We start from the raw sequence: 24,125 nt of genomic DNA, 5'->3' as shown, positions 1-24,125 counted from the left end.
CAAAATGAGTACCTTATAAATTCATCAGTCCTACCATAGCCACTCATTTGTCATTTGGTCCACAACATAATTGGATTCTGTAAAAATGTATGTTTAATTTCTGTTATTGCATAAACAAGGCATAATTTATTGGCTTTACTAAACTTCAGAAGACATTGCTGCCACATTCTGGCAGTTGCTGTTTACATATTTACTTTTTACCAGTTTTAGTGGTGCTAGTTGATGATAAAATGACAAGCAATATGTTCTTCCTGTCAGGATAAAGTAGTGCGATACATTTTTCATATGCAAACTGTAGAATATAATTGTGTGTTTGTGGAAGTAATTTTATCACTAAAAATTAAATGACAGTCTCATCACTTTATAAAAATTCTGCTTATACAAGCATATTTGATTATGCAAAAGTTAATCTGTTCTGTGCAAACCTATGTTTCAGTCAATGAATATCAGTCTGGCAAGCTGTTACTCCCAGATTTTTTTCATCTATTCTACATAGAAATTGGATTGTAAGCAGTGTAATAATAAGGTGTTTTTTGAATTACTTGTCTTCTGTTTTGTCCTTGTAGATGACAGTTTGATTTACATGGATCCTCATTACTGCCAATCTTTTGTAGATGTCAGCATAAAGGATTTCCCTCTTGAGGTATTGTGGATAAAGAGCTGGTACTGTTTTCTTACCATTTGAAGCAAACTAATTGTTTAGAGATGTGCTCGGCAGCCATGCTTTTATGGTATTTCATTTACAAGTTAATAATAAATACTCTACTAATTTATAAAACCATAACCCATGCAGTGGTCAAAGGTTAAATAATTTGTTGCTGAATTTTAATTTATAATACACTTTCTTCTTCATTTATCTTTGTCTCTAACCTGTTAAGATACCCTAGCCCCACTGAAATAAATGATCAAGCCTCCAAGTAATTTTGTACATACACAGCTGAACAGTACTGAAGAATTTAAAATATTAGGCGTGTTTAAAAAAAAGAAGAAAGGGGGAAGAAAGAAAAATAAAGAAGATGATGGAGCTGGGTTAGAATGACAAAGTGATTGAAGGAGATTATCTGCTAAATTATCTTGCTTTAAATATAGTAATTAAGTGTTAGCCTCTAGTTAAGTTTTCATGAGCTTTAGTTGTGTTTCTAATATTTGTTTTAGCTTTGACTTCTTAAACTCTTCTTTTCCTTTATGTTAATCATTTCCTGATGCAGTATTTTAATTCAGAAAATTTTGAGAGTGTACCAGTGAAACAAGTGGTTATTACATGATTTGTGTCCTTGTTTTCCCGGTTGATGCTTCTACAGACTTTTAAAATAATTTTAATCACTTGAGTGGCATGGATCACTAATTCTCAAGAGCTTGACAAGTTGGAAATGTGATTCAGTCCTTTGTTTTAGTAATAGCTTGCTAGCTAATATTAATACCTAAAAAGTATTTAAGAGGTGAATCATGAAAATGGATAAACTGCAAGATTAAAGGCTGGTTCTAAAGGATGTATAATTTAGAATGTACTATAAAACAGCCTAGCATGTTTGTAGATTATTACCTCAACTGAAGTACAAGCATCTTGAGGCCAGAGATTAGCTTTGCTTTCTACTTTCTTCCCTTATAGTATCTTGCATTTAAACCTTAATGACTATTTCTAGTTGACATTGATAATGTGGGAGGCACTGCAGAATTGTGCTGTGCAAACCACACTGTAACTCTCTTCCTGCTGCATTGTGGTCTTGTTTCACTGATTTCTATGTCTAAGTTTATTTCCAATGTATGTGTGTCCAATTGACTGCTTAAAAAAGTAGATACTTGAGATTCAGATGGAAATTTGTCCATAGTGTTCTAGTATTGTCTAAAACAGGCAAATTAAAAGATTATTAGTGTTGATTATTTTGGCTAATAGAGACTATTCATCTGCTATTTTGAGAGATGCTACAAAGATGCCAGGTCAGTGAATATCCTGGTTATGTCTACCTGATCGATGTTAGGAATGTTGCAGCTCATTGTTGGAAGACCTTGCAACACTTCACCAGTGAGTCAGTAAAAGCTTGAAGTGGGGTGTAGTGAGAGTGGAAAAGAAGAATTGATTTTAAGAGACTTTGTAAAGCAAACTTTGGTGAAATTAGGTAACTTCTTAAATGCACAGAAGCATTTATTCTTATTTATTGGGATACAAAGAAAGTGGTTTAAGATGGGCTTTAGCAGTTGGGGTATATTGAGCTGTGGGTTCCCATTGCCAGTGGTTAGGACAGAGCAGAGTTTCAGTTGTTGGGATGAGAGGACTAGTGGATATACATTTTCTTATACATATTTAAAATGTATGTGTGTGTGTATATGCAAGTATGTAAGTGTGTGTGTATATATATATATATATATATATATATATTTAATAAGTTAAGATTTCTTAAACCAGAGACTGTTGCTTTGTTTATGTATGATATACTTTCAGAATGACTGATTCTAACTCTTTACAAATACTGATGCTGTTACATTTTTAAGGTAATATTGTATTAACTTAATATCAATATTCTATTAATAAGCTAAGAAAAGCCTTATTAACAGCTATGTTAGTCTCTTCTGATTCCTGGGCCCCCAGTTCTAAGTTTTAGGTTTTAGGAGGTTCATACAGTGGTGACTATTTTAATCTATCCTGGTAATTCAGAGGATAGTGGCATTAAAGCTATTAGAATGATGTGATGTGATTAGATAGATGAGTGAATTCATCAGTGAAAGATGTACCCTTTATGAATTACACATGTGCACTGCAGTTAGTGGGAGGTGGTTTTTAGTAGGAGTGTATTCTCTGGTTAATTATCTTAGGAAGCTTTATCTAAATCACCAAGAAAGCACACCTACACTTAAAGTATTTGTTTTAGTGTTCTTTGTATGTTTAGGTAATAGAATCCACTATTCCAGATAATAAGCCTAGAGCAGTGCCTAGCATTTAGTAGGTGCCTAATAACTAAATTTGTTGAGGCAGCGAACAAATAATGTATTAAAAAATGAAATAAATGGGAATTGAGTCATTGTGGCCCATTTTTTAGAAATTTCATTGTCACAGAAGTGTATCTAGTGAATACTTGCTAAAATGTGTTTTCTGTGAAGTAGACACTGCTATTTTTACCAATCATCAGAATTTTTAAATTAGAAATCTAAGTGCATAGCTCAGAGAATTATCACAAAGTGAACATAGCTGTGTAATGCCACTTGGAAAAATATTTTAAAGTCTAACATATCCTACAGTACACAGAAATAATTCTGAATTATAGATTGATGGTGGTTTGATTCTGGAGTCTTCTTAGGTGAACAAAAGAATATAACTTAAATGGTGTAAAATGCCTCTCCTGCAGTGTGAGTCCTAGTACTCATGTAGTGACACCCAATAGCAGTTTCAGTTTTGAGTCATCAAAGATTTATATCTGTGTTTTTATGAATAATTTAAAAAGTTCTTTGCAGGTTCCAAAACAACCATGATTAACTATTTAGTGTTTGTCATTATTATCTATGATGATTGAAGCAACACAGTGAAACAGCAATAGCCTATTCTGGTTTAGTCTTAATGGTTCTTACATAAATACTTTAATCAGTGCTTTAATATGATTTAGGGCACCCAGGTAGGTGAGTCTATTGGATCGTACAAACTTTGACCCCCCCTTCCTTATCCCCAAGTAGCAAAAACTAAATAAACATTCCTTATTATTAGCTTTGAAAGGATTGGACAAATTACATTTTTTAGATAACTTGTACATAGAATAATTTTTTCTTTTTTGCAAATATGACCTAGATCTCACTATAAAGTAAGTGTTAACTAAGCATTTCATAAAAGTCATAATTTTGAAAGCACATTTGTTTGGTCTGTGTTTACTAGCATGATGTTGGATTTGAATTTATATGTGACTGAGTTATATGTAAGGGAAAGAAAGCAGCTTGAATGTATTCATTTTATATATCCTCTGATGATAATATGGGATATTAGTTGGATCACTAGCATGTAGGAGGTGAGAAAAGAGCGATTTTGATTGATTTACCATGAATATGAATATGAATGCCTACATTTTTCTGCATTTTCATAGTTTCAAGTTGAAATCCCTTAGTCTTAGGCATTAACTGTAGGGAAATTTTAAGTTCATGAGTTCAGATTCAGCCTAGATTATTTCTTGATCTTGTTCTTTAATTCAAAAATACAAAATATACAATGAAGAATTCCCCATCTGCTCAGTTTTCTCCCTCTCCTCTAAACTTGTTAATTTTTGTATATCCTTATGCAAATATGAACACATATGAATATATATATTTATGGCCCTCCTTTTTTTTACATAAACATCTTTTTTTTATACATACAAAAAATGACAGTAGCATCTGTGAGTTTTTATTAAGGATGGGTATCTGAGCAGTCCAACAGTTAAAAAAATTTTTTTGTAAATAAAGTACTAGAATGTAGTGATGATGAAAAAAAAGATTAGAATTATTAGCTTTATATTCTGCCCTTTTCCTACTTTTGCATTCTCTATAAAGATCCCAGACTCTGCTAATAGTCACAGCGTATTAGCAAGAGCGGAGGGTCTAGAGCAGCCTCCCCAGCCCGTTTATCTTTGGCACTGTGACCGCTTGAGAAAAGTGAACTAAGGAACAGGAGGACTGGTAAGGAGGAGGGCAAGGACCATAGAATAGTTTTCACCTGTATCCTGTATGGGACTAAACAAGAACTGGAGGTAAAGCACAGTAGAAGAGTTGGTTGGGAAAATACGCATTATGCACTAATTGTGTCAATTGCTTAAACTCTCAAGTTGACCTCTTTTTGTATCCTTGTGGAACATTTTCATGAACTTGTGTATTTGTTTACAAAGTCTTGATATTCTTATGAAAAGGTTTATAAATGTTAAAAACTTTAACCAGACTTAACTGCACTTTTATAGAAATGGCTAACTTGACATTCTATTCTAACTTCTAAACCTGTATTAGCATATTCATTTCTTTTTCAGAGATGCATTTTTTCCTCCCTTCTGCAAGTCTTAGAAATGCACACCACCTTTGACACATTTGCTTTCTTTTGCAGAATGGCACTGATGTTGCGTAAGGTGGAGATTTGGTGAATTGATTATACACAATGTTGGTTCTCATGTTTTACAACTTTGGAGATTGGAAAGTATCATCTGCATAGGATAGACTGAAACACCAGTTGAAAGCATGTGTATAGTTTGGAGAAAAGCTAGATAGCAAATTTTGAATGAAGTAATGTTTTTGTATATACTTAAGTCCATCGAATAAAACTAAATTAATCCTAAAGATCTTTAAAAATTACAGACATTCCACTGCCCTTCTCCCAAAAAGATGTCATTTCGAAAAATGGATCCTAGCTGTACGATAGGATTTTACTGTCGAAATGTTCAGGACTTCAAACGAGCTTCTGAAGAAATCACTAAGGTACTTTTATTTTAAATATTATAATAATATTTATAAATGACCTAATTCTTAATCGAGATAGCCTATCAGAAGACAAAAATGTATAAATTATGATACTTTAAAAATTTCCCCTTGAATGTTAATATTATTAGGGATATTGTGAACCAGAAAATACAACTATTTGGGGATTCCTGAGGCTAATGAAACCTTAACCTACTGACCAGTTGAAAGTATTGACCGCTCCACTAGGTGGCACTGTTGAAGTAAAAATCTTTGCAAACTTTAGCCATGTGCAAGCAATTAGGTTATATTTTATTTGAAGAGAATTTTAAAAGGGCAATACCTTAGGGGGTAGAAAAAAATTAATGAAGTATTTGATCAAGCCAAATTGCGCATTATTTCTTGTTAGTCCAAGTGCTTCTTTGATTTTTTTAAAGAGAAATGGTATTTTTGGATTTCTCAGAACTGCTTTAACAATGAGCTGTGTTGTTACCTTCCAATAAGCTTGTTTAATCTGATCTGTTCTACTTATAGGATCTTTGAAATAGGTTTATTTAACTTCTCTTATTACCTTTAAACTTCTGCATTTTTCTGGTCCTTGAGTACTGCTAAAACATTTAGAGGGCGTTAAGGTCTGTCTATATTTAGTACTTTAGAAAATAAAAAAGATTACTTATTTAGGAAGTAAGCATAATTGAATAACTCTCTTTATTAGTATGAATAGTTATAGGTTATCCCTTTATAGTAAGTAAAACCAATACTAGAATCATTTTGGGGAATTTTCAACAAGCTCAGATATAATAGTATACCTTATTACTGCTTTACTTCCAATTAATTTTATTCAGGAAAATGGACATAGTGGGTTGAAATTTTCTTTTTACAATGTAAAAATAGAATGAAAAAGTTAAATATAAAGTTTCATATAAGCTAAGTTTAGTTTACTTGACCTGCCATGTAAAAGAGGAAATTTAATAGGAACGTGACAGAAAAATGAATGAGGAGAGGAGAAAATGAGATATGTGAGAACCTTTCCTTATTCCTCATTTCTCACAGTTGTCGTCTTTTCACTCTCCTCTTCAGCCTGAAAGTCCAAGCGAACATAAGAAAATATGTATGCTTCATTTTCCTCCTCTTTTATTACTTGAAATTAGTATATACGTTTGTGTATTTTAGTTTGACAATTCTCTGTCTTTATTAAATATCATGTGTGTGCTAAAATACACAAACACAGATGATATTGTGATACAGATTGATGTTGATGAACATTTTCCATTAAAAAGTCCCATTTCTGTTTCTATTTGTTTATTTTCTACCTGGGTTAAAGTAAGTGTGTTTAGAACAATAAAATAGTCTACTTCTGTTTCTGAATAGAAACAAGCCAAATTATTACTACCAAATTGAAAAAGTTCACAAGTCAGTTACATGTTGATATTTTCTGATTAAAAATACAGTTTTTGTGGTTTTTATAGTTATAGCTTTTACACTGGAAAGATAGTTAGGAATTATTGCTCTTGATGCATTCAAGTAATATGAAATATTAAAGCAAAGAGAAACCATACTGAAATATCATTTGGAAGTACTGAGAATTTTGCCAGAGTCAATTACCTTTGCTTTAATTGTACTGTTCTTAAGTTAATAGGTTTTTGTAGCAGGATCAAAAACTCACTTTGTCAGTTAATAATTTGATCATTTACTTTTGTTTGGAAGATTGTAAGTTAAGCGGCTTTCCTTCTTAAAAACTGAAATTGGCATTTGTAGTTAAACTGTTACTTTTAAAAAAAAATTAAAACATCTTAAATTATTTGTTTTTACGTAGGATAGATTTTCAGTTTTCTCATTTTGTAAATGAGGCCAGGTAGTCTAGATTCTCATGTTTAATTTGTAGTGCTATATGAATGGATATTCCAATGCTTATACTATATGATTTTTTAAATGTTAATAAAAATTGTTTAATTAATTCAGTGTATAGCAGAGCTCAATCCAGCAAATATCTGAATAACTATCATGTTGAAAGAATGAAATGACCAAGCCATAATCCTTGCTTTTGCTCTCAAGTAGCGTTTATAGTTCAGGAGGTAGAATAAAACAGATAAACATGTATTACATTGAATGTGATAAGCATCCATAGAGAAATAGAAATAAATTTATAGGGGAAGGAAGGGTGTTAAAATGAGAGAGATATCATATCCAAGTCGAAGTTTTTTATTGTGATGGTGGTATTTAATATTGGCCCTAAAGTGCAGGCTTAATTTCTGTTGGCTCAGGGAGGTGGGTGGGTACTTGTTCAAGCAGAGGAAATACCAAGAGGAAAGGTATTGGAAAAGAAAAAAAATAGAGCTTATCTAGAGAATGGCAAATAGTACAATTTGTTAGGTGCCTTGGATACATATAGGGCAGGCTTTCTATCTTCTGACTGCCTGTATCAGAATCCCTAGAGATATACCCATAAACAACACATACTGTTTTGTAAGTTCTTGAACTTTTCATTAATTATATATTTATGTAAAAGTGTTTATATCCTTCTGCAGCTTGCTTTTTTCATTTGCTAGTGGCTTAGAGATTTTAGCTATTCATGTTGATTTAACTTATTCATTTAAACTGCTGAATAGTAGTACACTTTATAATATGCTATATTTTTTAATCTAAATTTTTAAAAAATTGAACTATAGTTGATGTATATTATGTAAATTACAAGTATACAATGTAGTGATTCACAACTGTAAAGGTTATACTCCATTTATGGTTATAAAATGTTGGTTACATTCTCCATGTTGTACAATTTATCCTTGTAGCTCATTTTATACCTAATAATTTGTACCTTCTAATCCCCTACACCTCTACTGCCCCTCCCTCATCCCTCTCCCCACTGGTAACCACTAGTTTGTTCTCTGTATCTGTGAATCTGCTCCTTTTTTTGTTCTATTCACTAGTTTGTTACTTTTTAGATTCCATGTATAAGTGATGTACAGTATTTGTCTTTCTCTGTCTGACCTACTTCTGTTAGCATAATGCCCTCCAAGTCTATCCATGTTACGGCAGATGGCAAAACTTTATTCTTATTTATGGCTGGGTAGTATTCCATGTACCACATCTTCTTTATCCATTCATCTATTGACGGACACTTAGGTTGCTTCCATATCTCGGCAGTTGTAAATAGTGCTGCCAAGAACACTGGGTTGCATGTATACTCAACATCAAAACACCAGACAACCTACAGTAGCCTCTTGGAAATGCCCTTCTGTTTCAAGGATTCTGTTTTTTTCCTGTTCCTGCAATTCTCTTCTCACAGATACGCTCATGGTTCCCTTCCTCACTTCTTTCAGGCTTTTGCTCAAATGTCACCTTTAGGGATTCCCTGGCCACCCTTTATATATTTGTTATTTCTCTCTTTCCTTGTTTTATTTTTCTCCTTAGCACATTCATGTAAGTACACACACACAAGTATGTGTATATACATGCTGTATCATATATAAACACATTATGCTCATTTAATACATTTGTCATATTTCTACTCCACTGGAATGTAATCTCGATAAATGCAGGGATGTTTGTTGGTTTTGTATATTATTGTGTCTCCAGTGCCTAGAACTGCCTGTCACATTGTAGGACTTCAATAAATATTTGTTGAATGAAGGAATGAATTAAAGAGACTGTCTAAGTTTGTCTTACTTATAAATTAGCAAGGAGCACGGTGATTGAATTAATGTAGCAAATCCAGGATACTTTCACCTATTTCTTCTATTATATTTACCTTGAATTGCTGTGTGCTTTATCTTCCTTTCTAATAGTCTATTATGACATAACTCAAATATGTTGGAGCCAAAAATTAATCTTCATTCTTATCAAAGTAATACATACACATATCTTAAAAAGTAAAATTGCAGTAAAAGTCTTATGCTGAAAAACAGGAATCCTTTGCTGTGTTACTCCTCAGACCAGAGTGCCTCCTCAGACATAGTCACTCTTAACTGTTTCTTTAGGTTTTTACCCCGACATTTCTAATGCTTAAGATTTTTATACTTATTCTGCCATTTCTTGAATTTGTCTGTTTTAGATATTATTTCCATTATTTATTAGTTCGATCTTATCATATTTGAGGATTTAGCTCTCTTCTCATACCCGTTCACCCCATTTCTCAGCGTCCTCCTGCAGAGTTTGGGTAAATCACTATTCAGCGTTTACGTTAATATACCTCCATAGTGTTGTTCACTTGTCCCATAGTGTGCTATGCTTACATTTCTTTTCCCTCGAACCTTTATTTTGTTGGAGTTAATACTACCTCTCCCCTTTTAATTTCCTTAGTTTTCTTTGTACCTACTGATATTTTTCTAAATTTTCACCACCATTTTCGTTGTCAGATACTGAGCAGCAAATTTTTCATGAATATAAATGTAAGAAAATCTGTCTTTTTTCTTCTTTCCTTCCTTTTCTGGAGACATTGCTGTCTCAGTTTTCTGTTTGCTTCAGTCTTCACTGTTCCTAGACCTGATGCAGAATCGTCCATTTGGAACTTCCTCATGCTACTTTTCTGAATCGGATCCCCTGTCATCTGAATCTCTGCTTAGTTTATTCCCTTGTTTTGCTGAAGCATAGTTTCTAGTACCTTCCTAAGTAAAGGATGCATAGATGATAAAGTTTTTGAATTCTTGCATGTCTGACCATCTTTATCTTTTAGTTTATTGGTAATTTAACAGTGTAGAAGTCTGTGTTGAAAATAATGCCCCCCAACTTCAAAGACATTGCTCTGCTCCCTTCTAGCATTTAGTGTTGCTGTTGAGAAGTTTAATGTCATTCTGAATTCTTTCCTTCTGAATGTAAACATTTTTCTCTTTGAAAGTTTTCGGGTTTGAATCTTTACTCCTTCATCCCATTGCTGTGTATCCTTGGCCACACTGCTTAACCTCTCTGTACATCAGTTTTCTCATGGAATGAAAATAATAAGAGCTGCCTCTCTCTGCAGCATCATTATGAAGACTAAAGGATTACGAGATTAGTGCTGAGTTTATAGTAGGTACTATATAACTTGATAGCTATTATTATTTATACCTAGTATTATGAAACTTCATTATGTGTCTGGTTTGCATTCTTTTTCCTTGATTGTCCTGTTTCCTTCCATTCTGAGAAATTTTCTTAAAATTAAAAAAGTATGTCCTCTCTTTTGTTTTCTTCATTCTTTCTTTCTGGAATTCTTATTATACAGTTGTTGGATCATCTGAATTGCTTCTCTAATTTATGTGTATTTTTTCCTCATATTTTCCATGTCTTTATCTTTTTGCATTAGGATAGATTCTCCACTCTAGCTTCTAACTCTTCTATTGTTCTCAAATTTCAAATGTGATATTTACATTTCTAGGAGTTACTTATGTTTTTATCATTTTTCATAGCATTCTTTCTTTCTTTCTTTTTTTTATGGAGGTATTCCTGTTCTCCCCAAGGAAAATAATAATTTTGAAATTTTCTTTCATTTCTTTTGCTTTTTATGTTCCTTAGGGATCCTTTTTATCTTTTGTTTTGTTTCTGTTTTTTGTTTTAATCTTCCAGTTTTCCGTTTGATGCTTCCCCCCAAATGACTGGTGATTGTCTGTGTCTGTTTGTACTTAAGAGCGGGGCACTAAAGAGCTAGTGGAAGTTCTGTGTGTTTGAGTATGGCTTCGTAGCTGGTGACTTTTGTACCAGGGTGATTGGGTGATGAGCCTTCCTTTTTACTAGGAGACCCCTAAATGTTACTAAGCTGTAATCTTTCCTCTAGAGTCGTTTTATTTTTTCAAAGTTCTACCATCTCTGTGCAGTGTACCCTGCCTGCTGGCACTCCAGGAGCGGGAAGTGTGAAGGATGCTGAGGGCCTTACAGTTTAGTATTTTAGACTGTCACTTATTCCCTCAGCTTTTTGAGTCATCACTGTGCCTGGCATATTAGAGTCCCTATCTGTATTTGATTTTTCTAATGAATAAATCTTGATATTTTTGTCTGTGGATGGCCAGTGAGGAGCAAAATGGGGTATTGCTTGTGAGGAGGGACCTGGGAAATGAGGCTTATATATAAGCTTTTAATCAGTTTCGTTGTTTTCAGTTTTGTGTCTCATCCCTGTTTCTGCACCTTTATATACTATTCCTCTCCAAGTTCTCTAAGAGCATGGGTGAGCTTGCTCACCTCTCATAGGTATCCTGCCAACACATCTCCTTCCCAACCACTGAACTCATATTGTATCTGCTCTACTGTCTGATGTAGATTATTTTATCTTCTCTCATAACCTCCTTTTCCTCCTTTCCTTTTCACTTGTTCTCAGCCTAATGATTATTATCAAATGAAATACTCCTATTCAATGATAAACTTACCACCATATAATAATGCTACTGTTTGAAGCCAGAATATGTCGAATAAAAATGTCTTAGGTAATTAATCGTTTAATCAATACAGGAAAAAATGTTTGCACATGGCCAGTTGTCCTCTAGCTATGGAACAAACTTATATTAAAGCCACTGAATCCTAGAAATCCAACATATCTTAGAGCTTAAATTCAATGCAAAGCTAATATTTGTTGAGTCCTTACCCCTATATCAGATACTGTGCTAAATAAGCACTTTATATACATTATTTTATTTAATCTACACAAACCTTCTGAGATAGGCATTGTTACCTCCATTGTACAGATGAGGAATCTTATACTGAGAGAGGTTCAGTCATTTCACAAAGGTTCCCAACTAAGAAGTGGTAGTTCAGACCTCAGACCTTTTAACTTGAGAGTCTGTGCTCGTAAGTCCTGTTCTGTGCAGTCTCCTTCTTATGCTTCAATCCACGGTCCGGACAGTTGACTATCTGATCTTTATTTCAGGTAATGGCGAACTGATTATTTTCCTTAGAAGTCTCTTCAGTTTCAGTTTTTGGACAGAGCTTTATTTAAAAAAAAAAGTTTTTCTTATATTGACTTGAAATCAGCCTCCATGTAACTTTTATTTCTTAGTCTCAGAGTCAGAAAATAAGTTTGCTTCCTCTTCTAGCACAAACTTTCCCCTTTCCTCCAGTGGTACACGATTTCCCATACCCATTGCTATTTTGGTAAATGTCTTTTTGTAAACACTTCAGTGTTTCAGATTTTTGTTCATGATTATATTTCCCCTCCTTCTAGTTCTATATTCTCCATGTGAAATTGAGGGATATTTTTCCTTCATAGGTCTTTTTTACTTCTGAGATTTAATGATAGGAGCTCTTGATTTCTTTTAACATCTTCAGGGACTTATTTAGTTGGGAAGATATGAAATGGATATTAAAGACAAATGACTATAAAAGAATGTATTTAATGACCTAATATTAAATAAATACCTGAAGTCTAATATAATAATGACAACAGCAAACATGATAGATGCCAGGTGATCTCAGTACTTTACATATATTAGCTGATATAATCCTCATAACAGCTGTGAGGTAGATACTATCGATACTGACACTTTATAGCTTAGGAAAATGAGGCAGTCTGGTTAAGTAACTTGCCCAGCGTCACATAGTTTGTAAGTATCAGCCAAGTTTTGAACTGCAACTGTCTAAGGTCCATAGTCCATGTTTGTAATACTTACACCATACTTAACAAATCTATAGGACTTTGGAGAAACGTGTAATCATTGTGGACTGAGATACTTGTCAGTGGAACTCGGGCTGGAATTTTAAGGTCTGACAGTTTGTACAATCTGAATGGAAGTATGAAGGGCAGCTGGGTGATAGAAACATCGTGAGCAGAAACAGCAAGGTAGAATGTTATGGGATGTTCATGCTGGAATGTTTAAGGGAACAGTGAGGCCAAATCGCTTGTTCATGTGACTAAGAAGGGCCTGTGCAATCTGGCTCTTGTGTTCCACTTTCCTCTTTTCTTCTACCCTTAACCACACTGGCTTCCTTTCTGTCTTGGACATGCTAAGTGTGCTGGCGTCCCACGCCTTTATGCTCGCTGGGTTTTCTGCCTGGTGCGCTCTTCTCCCAGAACATTTATGTCTGACTCCCTATTGTCATTCAGCTCTCAGCTTGGCCTTTTCTGACTATAGAACCTATGAAAGCCTTTCAGTCCTTCCTCACTGCATTACCCTGTTTTATTTTTGATCATAGCACTCCTCTCTGAACGGTGTGTAAATACCACTGGTTACCTGTTTAATATCCATCTCTCCTTTTTTGTCAAGAGAATCCTGATTTTGTTTGAGGTGACAATGTGCCCACCCAAATACTAATTTTTCTTAGTGTGCCTTGTATTTAAATACAGTTTGGCCAGTGAAATATAAGTGACTGTGTGCTGGAAGTTTCTGGGAGGCTTTTGCTCTCTGATGAAGTAGGCTATGGATGCAGTGCTGCCACTCCGCTTAAATTCACCTGCCGCTGCCTTGAATGCCGATTCAACACCTGGAGGAGACTCAGCAGTCCATTTGATCATGAGGGGAAGGCCAAGGGATTTACAGAAACTGATCATCATCAGTTAACCAAAGCTAGCCACGTCAGACTTTATGTTGTGTGAAAAAACAATTCCCATTACTGAGAGCCATTGCTAATGGTTGTTTTTTATTTTATTTTTCTTACTTGGCAACAAAAACATTCCTAACTTATATAAATGATGTTACCAATGATAGTAATAGAGAAGTCTGGAAGGGAGCTAATTTGGGGAGGGAGAAATGATCATTTTATTTTGGAAGGATCAGTTTGAGTTGATAGTGCAACGTCTCCACTTACTGTTAGGGGTGGTATAGTATGAAGGTATAATGGAACCAGACTGCTTAAGCCTGTGTCTTGGCTCTGTCAGTTACTAGCTGTGTGGCCTTGTACAGGTCCCCTAGCCACTCAACATTTCAGTTACCTTATCCATAAAACATGAATGACAAGAAAGCCTAACAGACAAATGGTTGAAACTGAGAGTGGCTAATATTTTTAAGAGAGAGGATTTAGAATATACAGAGAAGGTAAAGGATCCATAATTGATTAATATCTGCGCTTCGGAATGCAGGAAGAAGTGGGCTCAAAGAAAGAGGTAAAGAAAAAATAATTCAGAAAATACAAGGAGAAAAGCAAAGTATTATAGAAATCGAGGAAAGTGAGTATCAGCAATGCTGATTGCTGTAGAAATATAAAGAGAATAGAAACTAATAAAAGGCCTTTTTACTTGAGGACTAGAAGAATATTTTCAGTAATATAATAAGGGCTAAAAGTTCAGTTACAGGGATTTAAGATTGAGTAATGAGGAGCGAGAGTGGAGTCAGCATCACGTACACATTTAACTTACTTCAGTTCAGTGACATGAACTGTAATAAAAAAACAAGAATATTTGTCCATGTGTACTCTTTATTATATAATGTACATTGCTATATACTATACTGTATTGTACAATTTATACAGGTTACTGAACAGGGTTGTATACACAGAACTAGGCATAACACCTTTTAAGCAATGAAAGGCTTTTTGTAGGTAATTTTGACTGTATTGATTTTGTCTATATTTGATTTTCACATTAAGGGCTGACTTTAGAACGTAACCCCTACACATGTAGCTCCACTGTGGGCAGTAGAGACCACACAGGTGTGTAGGCTGCTGAGCGTGGGGCCTGATTGGACGTGTGTGGTGGCAGAGGTAGTGGGAACAGTTGTAGCTGGGGAGAAGCGTCCATCTCCTGGTTCTCCTTCTGTTTCTACTCACAATTGCCAGCTTTTATGATGGAAGAAATTGCTTCATTTCTGCCCTCCAGATTTTTCCTTTGTAAATTCTGAAAACTGTTTACTTAGCACATAGGAAAAATGATATAAAATATTTGACCTCTTGAAAAGACATGATTTGCCTTTTAGATAATAAATCTGCTTCAGTTTGTCTTTAGGTATCTTAGTAAAACAGAACAGAGGACTTGCCCCCAATAACTTCCTCCAAAGTTATTGTTGAGGAAACTATGGAAACTCCTTTTGAAAAGGAACTATGAAATAGTAAATTCAACTGTCTTAAATTAAAAAAAAATCGGTTTTCTCCTAACTGTACAAAAAGTACGTTGGAAAATTTAGAACATAGAAGTGAAAAAAAATCACCAAGTCTTTCATTCAGAGACAACCGTTAATATTTTGTTGTATTTCCTTCTAGTCTTTTAAAAGTACATGTTTAAAATTATGTTAACAAAACTGAGATTAAATTTTATATATCATGCTGTATTCTGTTTTTCCTTTTGATATTATATAATAAATATTTCCCCAAGTTATTAAATAACTTTTAATATCTTTATTTTGTGTAGTATCTCAATTGATATAATACCCCAAGTCATATAGTTTAACTTAATTTGGAATTTTTTAAATGTAGATTTTTATATTACCCATTGCGGAGGGGCTTTAAAAGGTTTTGATGGTGTGTCCTGTTTTGTAGTATTAAAAACGAAACTTTTCACTTCTAATAGAAGTTCAGATCAGTGCTTTTTCTTTAAAACGTGAAAATTTCTTGATATGATGCTTAGAGCTATAAAAAGCATTTAAAGGCATGTTGGTAAGTCAGCAGCCCAATGATTCATTATCAATTTCTCTCCCTTTGTTGTTGGTGATATTGTTGTGTCATCTTGGGAAAGCAATTTAAATTCTTTGGATCTCAGTTTTCCCATTTATAAAATAAGAATGAGCTAGATAACTTAAGTCTCCTTTGGTATTTCCATTCTTATTTGTCCTAAATTTACTTCTTCCCTGTCATATCATAGTTATGTGATGATAGGTTATCACATTACCCACCTCAATTGTGTATGTGATTGTGTGTGTGTGTGTGTGTGTGTGTGTATGTGGGATCATACAGTATGTAGCCTTTTCAGATTGGCTTCTTTCACTTGGTAATAAGCACTTAAGTTTCCTCCATGTTTGTTCATGACTTAATAGCTCATTTTGCTTACTGCTGAGCAATTGTCTCTTGTCTGGCTTACCACAGCTTATCCATTCACCTACAAAGAAAATCTTTGTTGTTTCCAAGTTTTCACAGTTATGACTAAAGCTGCCAAAAACATTTGTGTGCAAGTGTTTGTGTGGACATAACTTTTCAACTCAGTTGAGTAAACCTTTAATATATTTTTCATCTCACAATCTTTAAAAATATCTAAAGTAAACTTAGAAAAGTAAGGAAATGGTAATTCTCAAAGCCTGAATCAATAAATATGCATAAGGAGGCCTTACACTGCAGGTGGGTTTGCAAAAAGTAGGTGCATTTTACAATTAAAGGATTGAGAGTTTCTTTCTAACATTTTGCCTTGGGGCACAGATTTGGATCTTAGTTGATGAACAAGTAATAAACCTAAATGTCTTATTTCTTGAGTTTGAAAGAAAGATTGAAGAGATGATAATGTTAGCTCTGCTATGTTGAGTTGAAAACGATACAGTGATACCTGCCCATTAGATACTGGACTTTTACAGTGATAATAATTAAATTAATATAAAACAGTAACAGTTTTGGACTGTATTTCAGCCACTGGCTGGAGGTGAAAGATGAGTGATGAGATGCCAGCCCCCTCTTCTCTTATTTATCATTTCATGTTTTTGCCCATCTGTCTCCCTTTTTTTTTTTTATAGAATGTAAGTAAAATAAATTTCAGAAGTATAAAAATTAGAAACACAATGTGAATTCTAGGATCAGATTTTCATCACATCTAGTTTTTTTAAGTACTTGATTATTTTTAAATGGTTCATTTCTATTCAATTAGGAAATGTATTTCATATTAATTGTCTCATTGGAATATTTTTAACTTAACATTGTGTCTGTATCCTAGGGCTACATTTTTATCTTAGCCATGTTTCAAGAGAATCTATAAATGTATATATAAGAATCTGATGGTCCTTCAGTTGAATATCGACATTTGGGAGAATTTAGTTTTTACTCTATACGTTATCCTTTAAAAACATTGTATTTAATTGATCATGATTATTGATGTTTCAGTACTGTTGATACTTTTTTCAACACTCTTTGTAACTCACATTAACTTTTCAGAATCCTTAAAAGTCCTGGTTACCTATAGAAACATTAATTTCTAGAAAAACATCATTCAGAATTTTTATTCACTTTTAAATGAAAATCATTTTCATGTTTTAATAGACTTTAACAGAAAGATTTAAGTGGTTTAGAATGGATTGTTGGCTTGTCAATAAACCCCAGATTGACAGAGGTTATATAAAGGTTGTCAGTGTTCCCACAAAATTCCAGGTATTACTTATTTTACTTCCAAATTATGTAATGTACCTTTAGAAGGTAATATGTAAAGTGTGGATTATTACTGTGTATAAGACCACTGTTTTTCATGTTGACTAGATTATTCCAGAAATATTTTTTTCAAATACAGGAATCTTTGAAAAGACTAAACTTAAATTTAAAAAATAACTTATTTCTTTTGGTCATTTTAGCATTTCTCTGAGGTAAGGAGATTGGATATCTTCTGCCCAGTTTTATAGGTTAGAGCGATTTGTCCAAGGGTGCATCAAAGTAGGTTTGTAGAACGGAGATTAGAATGGATCTTCTGACTTAGTTAAATTTTTTTTTTCTGTTATGGCACCAATCTTCCACCATATTTTTACTATAATCAGTGATAACATTTTGTTTCATTGTGTATTACCACCAAAAGAAGATAAATCTTAACTCATTAGTAAGCCTTCAGACTAATGTGACCAGAAGACTTTACTTTGGGGAGTTTTGGATAGGAATGCTAATATGCTTAATTTTGATGATCTAATCTTAATGGGGAAGCAGGTATTTAGTTATAAATAAACTATCCAGTGCTGATAACTTTTGTTTTTTTTTAGCCAGAGCAGTGAAGCAGTAGCACTGGATAGAAGTAAATGAGAGAAGCTAACAAGAGAGATTCAGGGCTAAAACATTAGGTTTCATTATATAGACCTGCTGTGCACTATTGCCTCCAATAAGGGATTCTTCTGTACTTTCTGTTACAGATGCTGAAAATTTCTTCTAAGGAGAAATATCCCTTATTTACTTTTGTAAATGGTCATTCCAGAGACTATGATTTTACATCTACTACAACCAATGAAGAAGACCTTTTCTCAGAGGATGAAAAGGAAAGATTAAAACGATTTAGTACAGAAGAGTTTGTCTTGCTTTAAAGACTAGCACATTTGTGCTTGATGAGAAGAAATCCTTTGAAGGAGGAAATACGAAGAGAAACAAGTCTACTTGAAACTGGTTTATTTTCACAAATATCTCAATTTTATATGTTCTTTAAAAAAAGAACATTTGAAAATATACAAGTTTTAAAGATATTTTTCTGAAAGAGAAATGACTTAGTGAATCTTGATTTCTAATAAATATCAAGTGATTCTGGCTGCATTCCTGTTTCCCTGAGATATACTAATGATAACTCTACCTTAACTGCAAGTCTTCCAGTCCTCAAATTCTTCTACTTGAGTCCACTGTCCTCTTAAAGGTTTTGTGATGTTGGCCCTCAAATTGGGATCACCATATAGTTTCAAAAGCTTAAGTTTATACTAATGACCAGAAGACCAGAGAATGAATCTTCAACACTGCCTAAGCTGCTCAATATTAATGCAACCAAACCAAAGGATGCTTTTGGATATATCTTGATATATTAAATAGTAATTTTTAGCTGTGATATGAATCAATTATATAAGCAGAATTTTGAGTTAAGGTAATACTTAGCAATATGATTTTATAATGGCTCCTCATTTTGCTCACCATGGAGTCTTCTCTGAGGAGTGAATATAAAATATTGGTTTTCCCCACAAATTTAAAAATTATGTTATTAATAATAACCAATCAGACAGATAAAAGCAAAATTATATTTCCTATCTCAAAAATGAAATTTTATGGAAACTCTACTCATTATGCAGTTTTTAAATCTAAAGATAAGTACCAAGAAAGATATCAATAGATACGCCTCTATGTGATTTTTGCTATTTGTATAAATCAGTGTAATGTGTTTAGAAGCTGAGGCCATCTATAAGGTGAATCTGCCTTAAGTGTATTAAAGGCAAATTTGTGATATAAAAGTATAAGAGTTATTATTGAACCAAGATTATAAAATAAGTACTTTAATAAAGATATAAGAACATAAAATGCCTTTGTTTTAGTTTTAATGGGATTATTTTAATCCTTTCATTTGAAAAATCATTATCTTAAATGAATTCTGCTTATTTATAATGAAGGCAAATAATATTATTGCTCTGAAAGCAAAATATTAACTTATTTTATGAAGCTTCCATGTTTCAATGTGGAAAGGTGACTTATAAAGACATAAAATTGTGTATCATTTAAAGCCATTGATTTTTTTTTTTCCCCATCAGAAAGCCTATTTGTTAAGTTTAGAGTTGCATGCAAAACTGAAACAGAGGGTGGGCAGATTGCTGTGGTGTACCTGATGAGAGAAATCAGGTTTGGCATTTCTCAGTGAGGATGGTTTACTGAATTGAAAAAATGGTCAGAAATCTAAAATTTTCCTTTACCCTAGATAGAATCTGGACAAATTAAGCCCAGTACTGATTTTCCTAGAATGCCAAAGCAGCACAGGAACAAGAAGCCAGTAGTGTGCCTGATTTTATACACTGCAGTTCCCTCATCTAAATTATTGCAATTGGTATTCCTACACACCTGCAGTAGTGGCAGGATTCTACAACAAAGGCATCAAATGAGAGTACCATATCTTCAAGTGAATCAGACCTGATTGTAAGTGTTCTCTTACAAGAGCTATATACAAGCTTAGAATTACGGGATAGCATTTTGTTATTTTCTCAGCACATTTTAAAGTAGGATTTTGGAATGAGACAAAAATTACATCTGGACAAACTTGAGGTGAGAGGAGGCAGAAACTTCCTTTACATTGAATTATATTGAAAATACTCAGAATATTGTACAGACAAGGCAACCCTTACAGGACAGTCATCCCCATGACTGAGAGTAAATGGCTTAGAATCAGAAATTATCAGAATAATAGGCACAGGAAAAGTATTCAGTAATATATATATGAATGAATGCATGCATTCATGAAAATTGAGAGAGAGACTGATGAATTTATCTTGCCTGTTAATAATAAAAAATCAGCTTGAGCTGAGGACCAGCCGAAAGTTGTACTAATCTTTTATTGGAAAGGCAACAACAAAATTATATTGTTAGATTTAGAATAGAGGTTTCAGGCTTTGTTTTGAACACAGACTTCATTTCAAGTTCTGAAAGCCAGTAAACTCAGTCAGTAAAGCTATTGGATTATCATTTTCAGCCTGGAATGGAGGAAAGTAAAAAAGGACAAGAGTCTAAGATGGATGTTCTGTTAGAATTATGACAGAAGGGTCCTCCACGTGGACATCAATATTAAGGTACTAGATTTTACCATTAACATTTCAGAAGTGAATTTTTAAAATTTTTGATGTGACTTTTTGGTGGTGAAGATTTCTTTTCTCTCTTCTTCATAAGATTTGACGCTTTGAATCCCCTTTTGTAGATGCGTTAACCACCAGCAGGCAATCTTGAGAGTCATCATTCACTGAATGACTGAAAGAAAAGATCCTTTATAGTGTAAGTCTATCCAAAAGAATTTCCCTGAGGTATCCATTTTTCTGTTTTTACATTAAACCAACCCCGTTAAATTTGTATTAGTAAGAAGGCAACTAACTTCAGAGGATTAAAAACTTGGGTCACCTCTCTGTTCTGTTAACCTTAGGATTTAACACTGTCCAAGGGCAAACATATCTAAAAATATGTATGTTAATTTCATCTAATTTTTAGAAGAATGGTGACAAAACAGCAAAAATGACTTATCGGTATAATCTGTCCAGTTATAGGTCAGAAATCCTACTTTTTAGAGATCTCTAGTTAGTTTCTAGTTTCCACATCAGAAAGCTCTGCATTTCTGGTCAAATCGTACTAATCAAGCCTTTGTTTTCTTTTTCTTCTTTTTCCCTGCTAATTTCTTTGCTATAAGGAGAAAGTTTTATTTTCATGGTTTATCACAGGTCACATTCAGTAGCTTGCATTGTACATCTCAGGCTTAACTATATTTTCATTCACAACCATAAAAACACTATAAAAGATTTTCCAAAAACAAGACACAATAGGAAGAACAGATAATGAAAAAACATTTTGAAAATATTAAATCACTATATGAATTTCTATTGAAACAGACATAAGATAAGGAGGAGACTGAGAATTTAAAAGAATGGTGAACTCGTAGCAAGATATCCAGAATATATTGATAGAGGCAATTTCTTCAAAAGGATAATGGATTATTATTTTCTATAAAAGGAAGAGCAGATGTCTTTCAAAAAATTTTAAGAGAATAAATACTTAGCCTGTGATACTTATTATAGCCTCAGTATTGTCAATCAACCACAATTTAATAGTACTATATTCACTTGAGCATTTAGACTGAATATCTTGAGATGCTGAATTGAAAAGGTGAAATTTCAGACCAGGAAAAATTGGAAACATCCTATTGATTCTAAAATATAAATTTTACATCATTTTATAGTTTGAATCTTAAGTCAGTTTAGAAATCTTAAGCATTTTTGTGTGGTTTTCATGGTTATATAAAGGCTTTCTCCTTGCCTATAAACTTTGGAAAATATTATATTTAGAGTCGGTATTGCAGACACATTTTTGAATTAGCATTTTACTCTTTCTTTTTTACAGTCCTCCTCAACATTATTGGTGGCAAGCAATGGTCTGAAACATTCACAACTACAGTTATAAAATTTCACTTATTCTCTCACAATAAGAAAAATATGCTAAGAGTGGAGAATACATGTTTATATTAGGTAGAAAACTTACTGTGCTATCCTCTAACCAATTCCTCCAGAAATTTAGAAACTCAGTCTTTCTCTGTTTTAAGTCAATAGTCCAGATACTGGTGTCATTTAAGAATGAATCATTTAAAAAAATCTAGAGAGAATTATCTTTGATTTAAGGTATTGAAAATTAAATTAATAAGCATAAATATAATATATGTTTATATTTGATACTAGGATAATATAAATTAATAAAAACTGGGAATTCATGGGTTTCAAAAGAAGTTATTTTATAAGCAGGAAAGGTAAACAAAGGAAAGTTAGAAGTCCAATAGAAGTCTGGTAACAAAAGCATGAGAGAATTATTGACAGCAAGGCTTGAGTGTGTCTAGGTAAATCCACCATAGCAAACTGTCACAGATAAAAAGCATGAATTAAAAGCGCTTGGAGGCTGAGATCATTTAAAATTTGATGTAAGAACTGGAAGACAGTTAGTACTGACTGATACCGAAAGGTGGATATGTGGCTGCCATGTTGCACAACTCCAGGGGCACTGTTTTCAGTGTAATGTGAATGGCCCTCCCTGGAGTTGTGCTTGTGGCGTCCCTGTAGCTGGTAGTTACATACTACTTGCTATTTACTCAGCCCTGTTCTGATCAATTCAGTTGTATTAAATTATAGCTAATGAATTTAAGATGGGGGATTAGATCTGGGATTAAGGAGACAAGAGAAGTCCTGAGACTCGGATGTTCCCGTAATGGAACAGGTCAGGAGAGTCCATGGTTAGGAATCTAGTTGTTATCAGAGTATTAATGGAAAGATATATGTATTTATGTATTTCCAAAATACTTTAGATGGGTGCCATAGAAAAAGAATGCAACCCACAGTTCTGCTGCCTTAACATATTATTTCTGCTTGTCTATACTCTCTTCTATTTTGTGTTTATTTTCATATTAGCCTTTAAGCATGTTTAATAGGTTGAATTCTGATTCTTATTTTTAAAATTTAACTGTTCTGTTTGGTGGAGAGTGCCATCACTTACAGTCTTTCAAATTGTGATTTGTATAATGACATTGTCTTAAGCCTCTGACTTACATGGTAGTCTTTCCTGTCTTGTGACTGGTTCCTAAACCTGACCCGCTGTGCTTGGCCAGTTCCGGCCAGCCATGTCTAGAGAGAGGGACATAGAGAAGGAGAGACTCTTATTTTTGTGCATAATATGTTCCTGTAAACACTTAAAACAGTTGAATGTGACAAAACTGAGCCGTAGATGCTTTCAAACAATATTTTAAGGAAAGTTCTGTCCCAGAGAGTATAAAATATTATGGAAATATTAAAACCTTGTAAAAGTATTTTACTCATATAGACTTGGCATGATCTTGTAGTTCCAGCATTTCATGAATGCCCTTTTTTTTTAATTGAAGTATAGTTGATTTACATTGTGTGTCTCTGGTGTACAGGAAAATGATTCAGTTATACATATATATACATATTCTTTTTCGTATTCTTTTACATGATGATTTATTACAAGATATTGAATATAGTTCCCTGTGCTATACAGTAGGACCTTGTTGTTTTATCTATTTTATACATTGTAGTTTGTATATGCTAATCCCAAACTCCTAATTTATCCCTCCCCTACATCCTTTTCCCTTGGGTAACCGTAAGTTTGTTTTCTATGTCTATGAGTCTGTTTCTGTTTCATAAATAAATTCATTTGTGTCGTATTTTAGATTCCACGTATAAGTGATAACATATGGTATTTGTCTTTCCGACTTACTTTACTTGGTATGATCATCTCAAAGTCCATCCATGTTGCTGCAAATGGCATTATTTCATTCTTTTTTATGGCAGAGTAGTAGTCCATTGTGTGTGTGTCTCTCTCCCTCTCTCTGTGTGTATATATACACACACCACAACTTTTTTATCCATTCATATAAGTGTTCTTTATTTTTGTTCTTTTATAGTCAAGCACAGTTGATTGACTTAAAGGTGCAATGAGCATTTCATGAGGTTTAT

At 33.5% G+C, this 24,125-nt stretch overlaps 1 protein-coding gene across 3 annotated transcripts in view; it reads left to right on the top strand.

Annotated features, from left to right (window-relative positions):
• The window catches only part of ATG4C (autophagy related 4C cysteine peptidase), a 69,636-nt gene extending 50,189 nt beyond the window's left edge, over window positions 1–19,447 (top strand). For all 3 annotated transcript variants that reach the window (XM_015240203.3, XM_031684358.2, XM_006205392.4), the window contains 3 exons: window positions 567–643; window positions 5,296–5,415; window positions 18,309–19,447. In XM_015240203.3, the coding sequence (XP_015095689.1) occupies window positions 567–643; window positions 5,296–5,415; window positions 18,309–18,476 (365 nt within the window). In that variant the 3' untranslated portion in view covers window positions 18,477–19,447. The remainder of the gene's footprint in view (window positions 1–566; window positions 644–5,295; window positions 5,416–18,308) is intronic.
• Window positions 19,448–24,125: the final 4,678 nt, after the last annotated feature.

Source organism: Vicugna pacos, chromosome 13, assembly GCF_048564905.1.
Source record: "Vicugna pacos chromosome 13, VicPac4, whole genome shotgun sequence".
Taxonomy (NCBI): domain Eukaryota; kingdom Metazoa; phylum Chordata; class Mammalia; order Artiodactyla; family Camelidae; genus Vicugna; species Vicugna pacos.
Note: the sequence above shows the minus strand (reverse complement) of the source record. Positions and strands in the feature narration are given on the sequence as shown.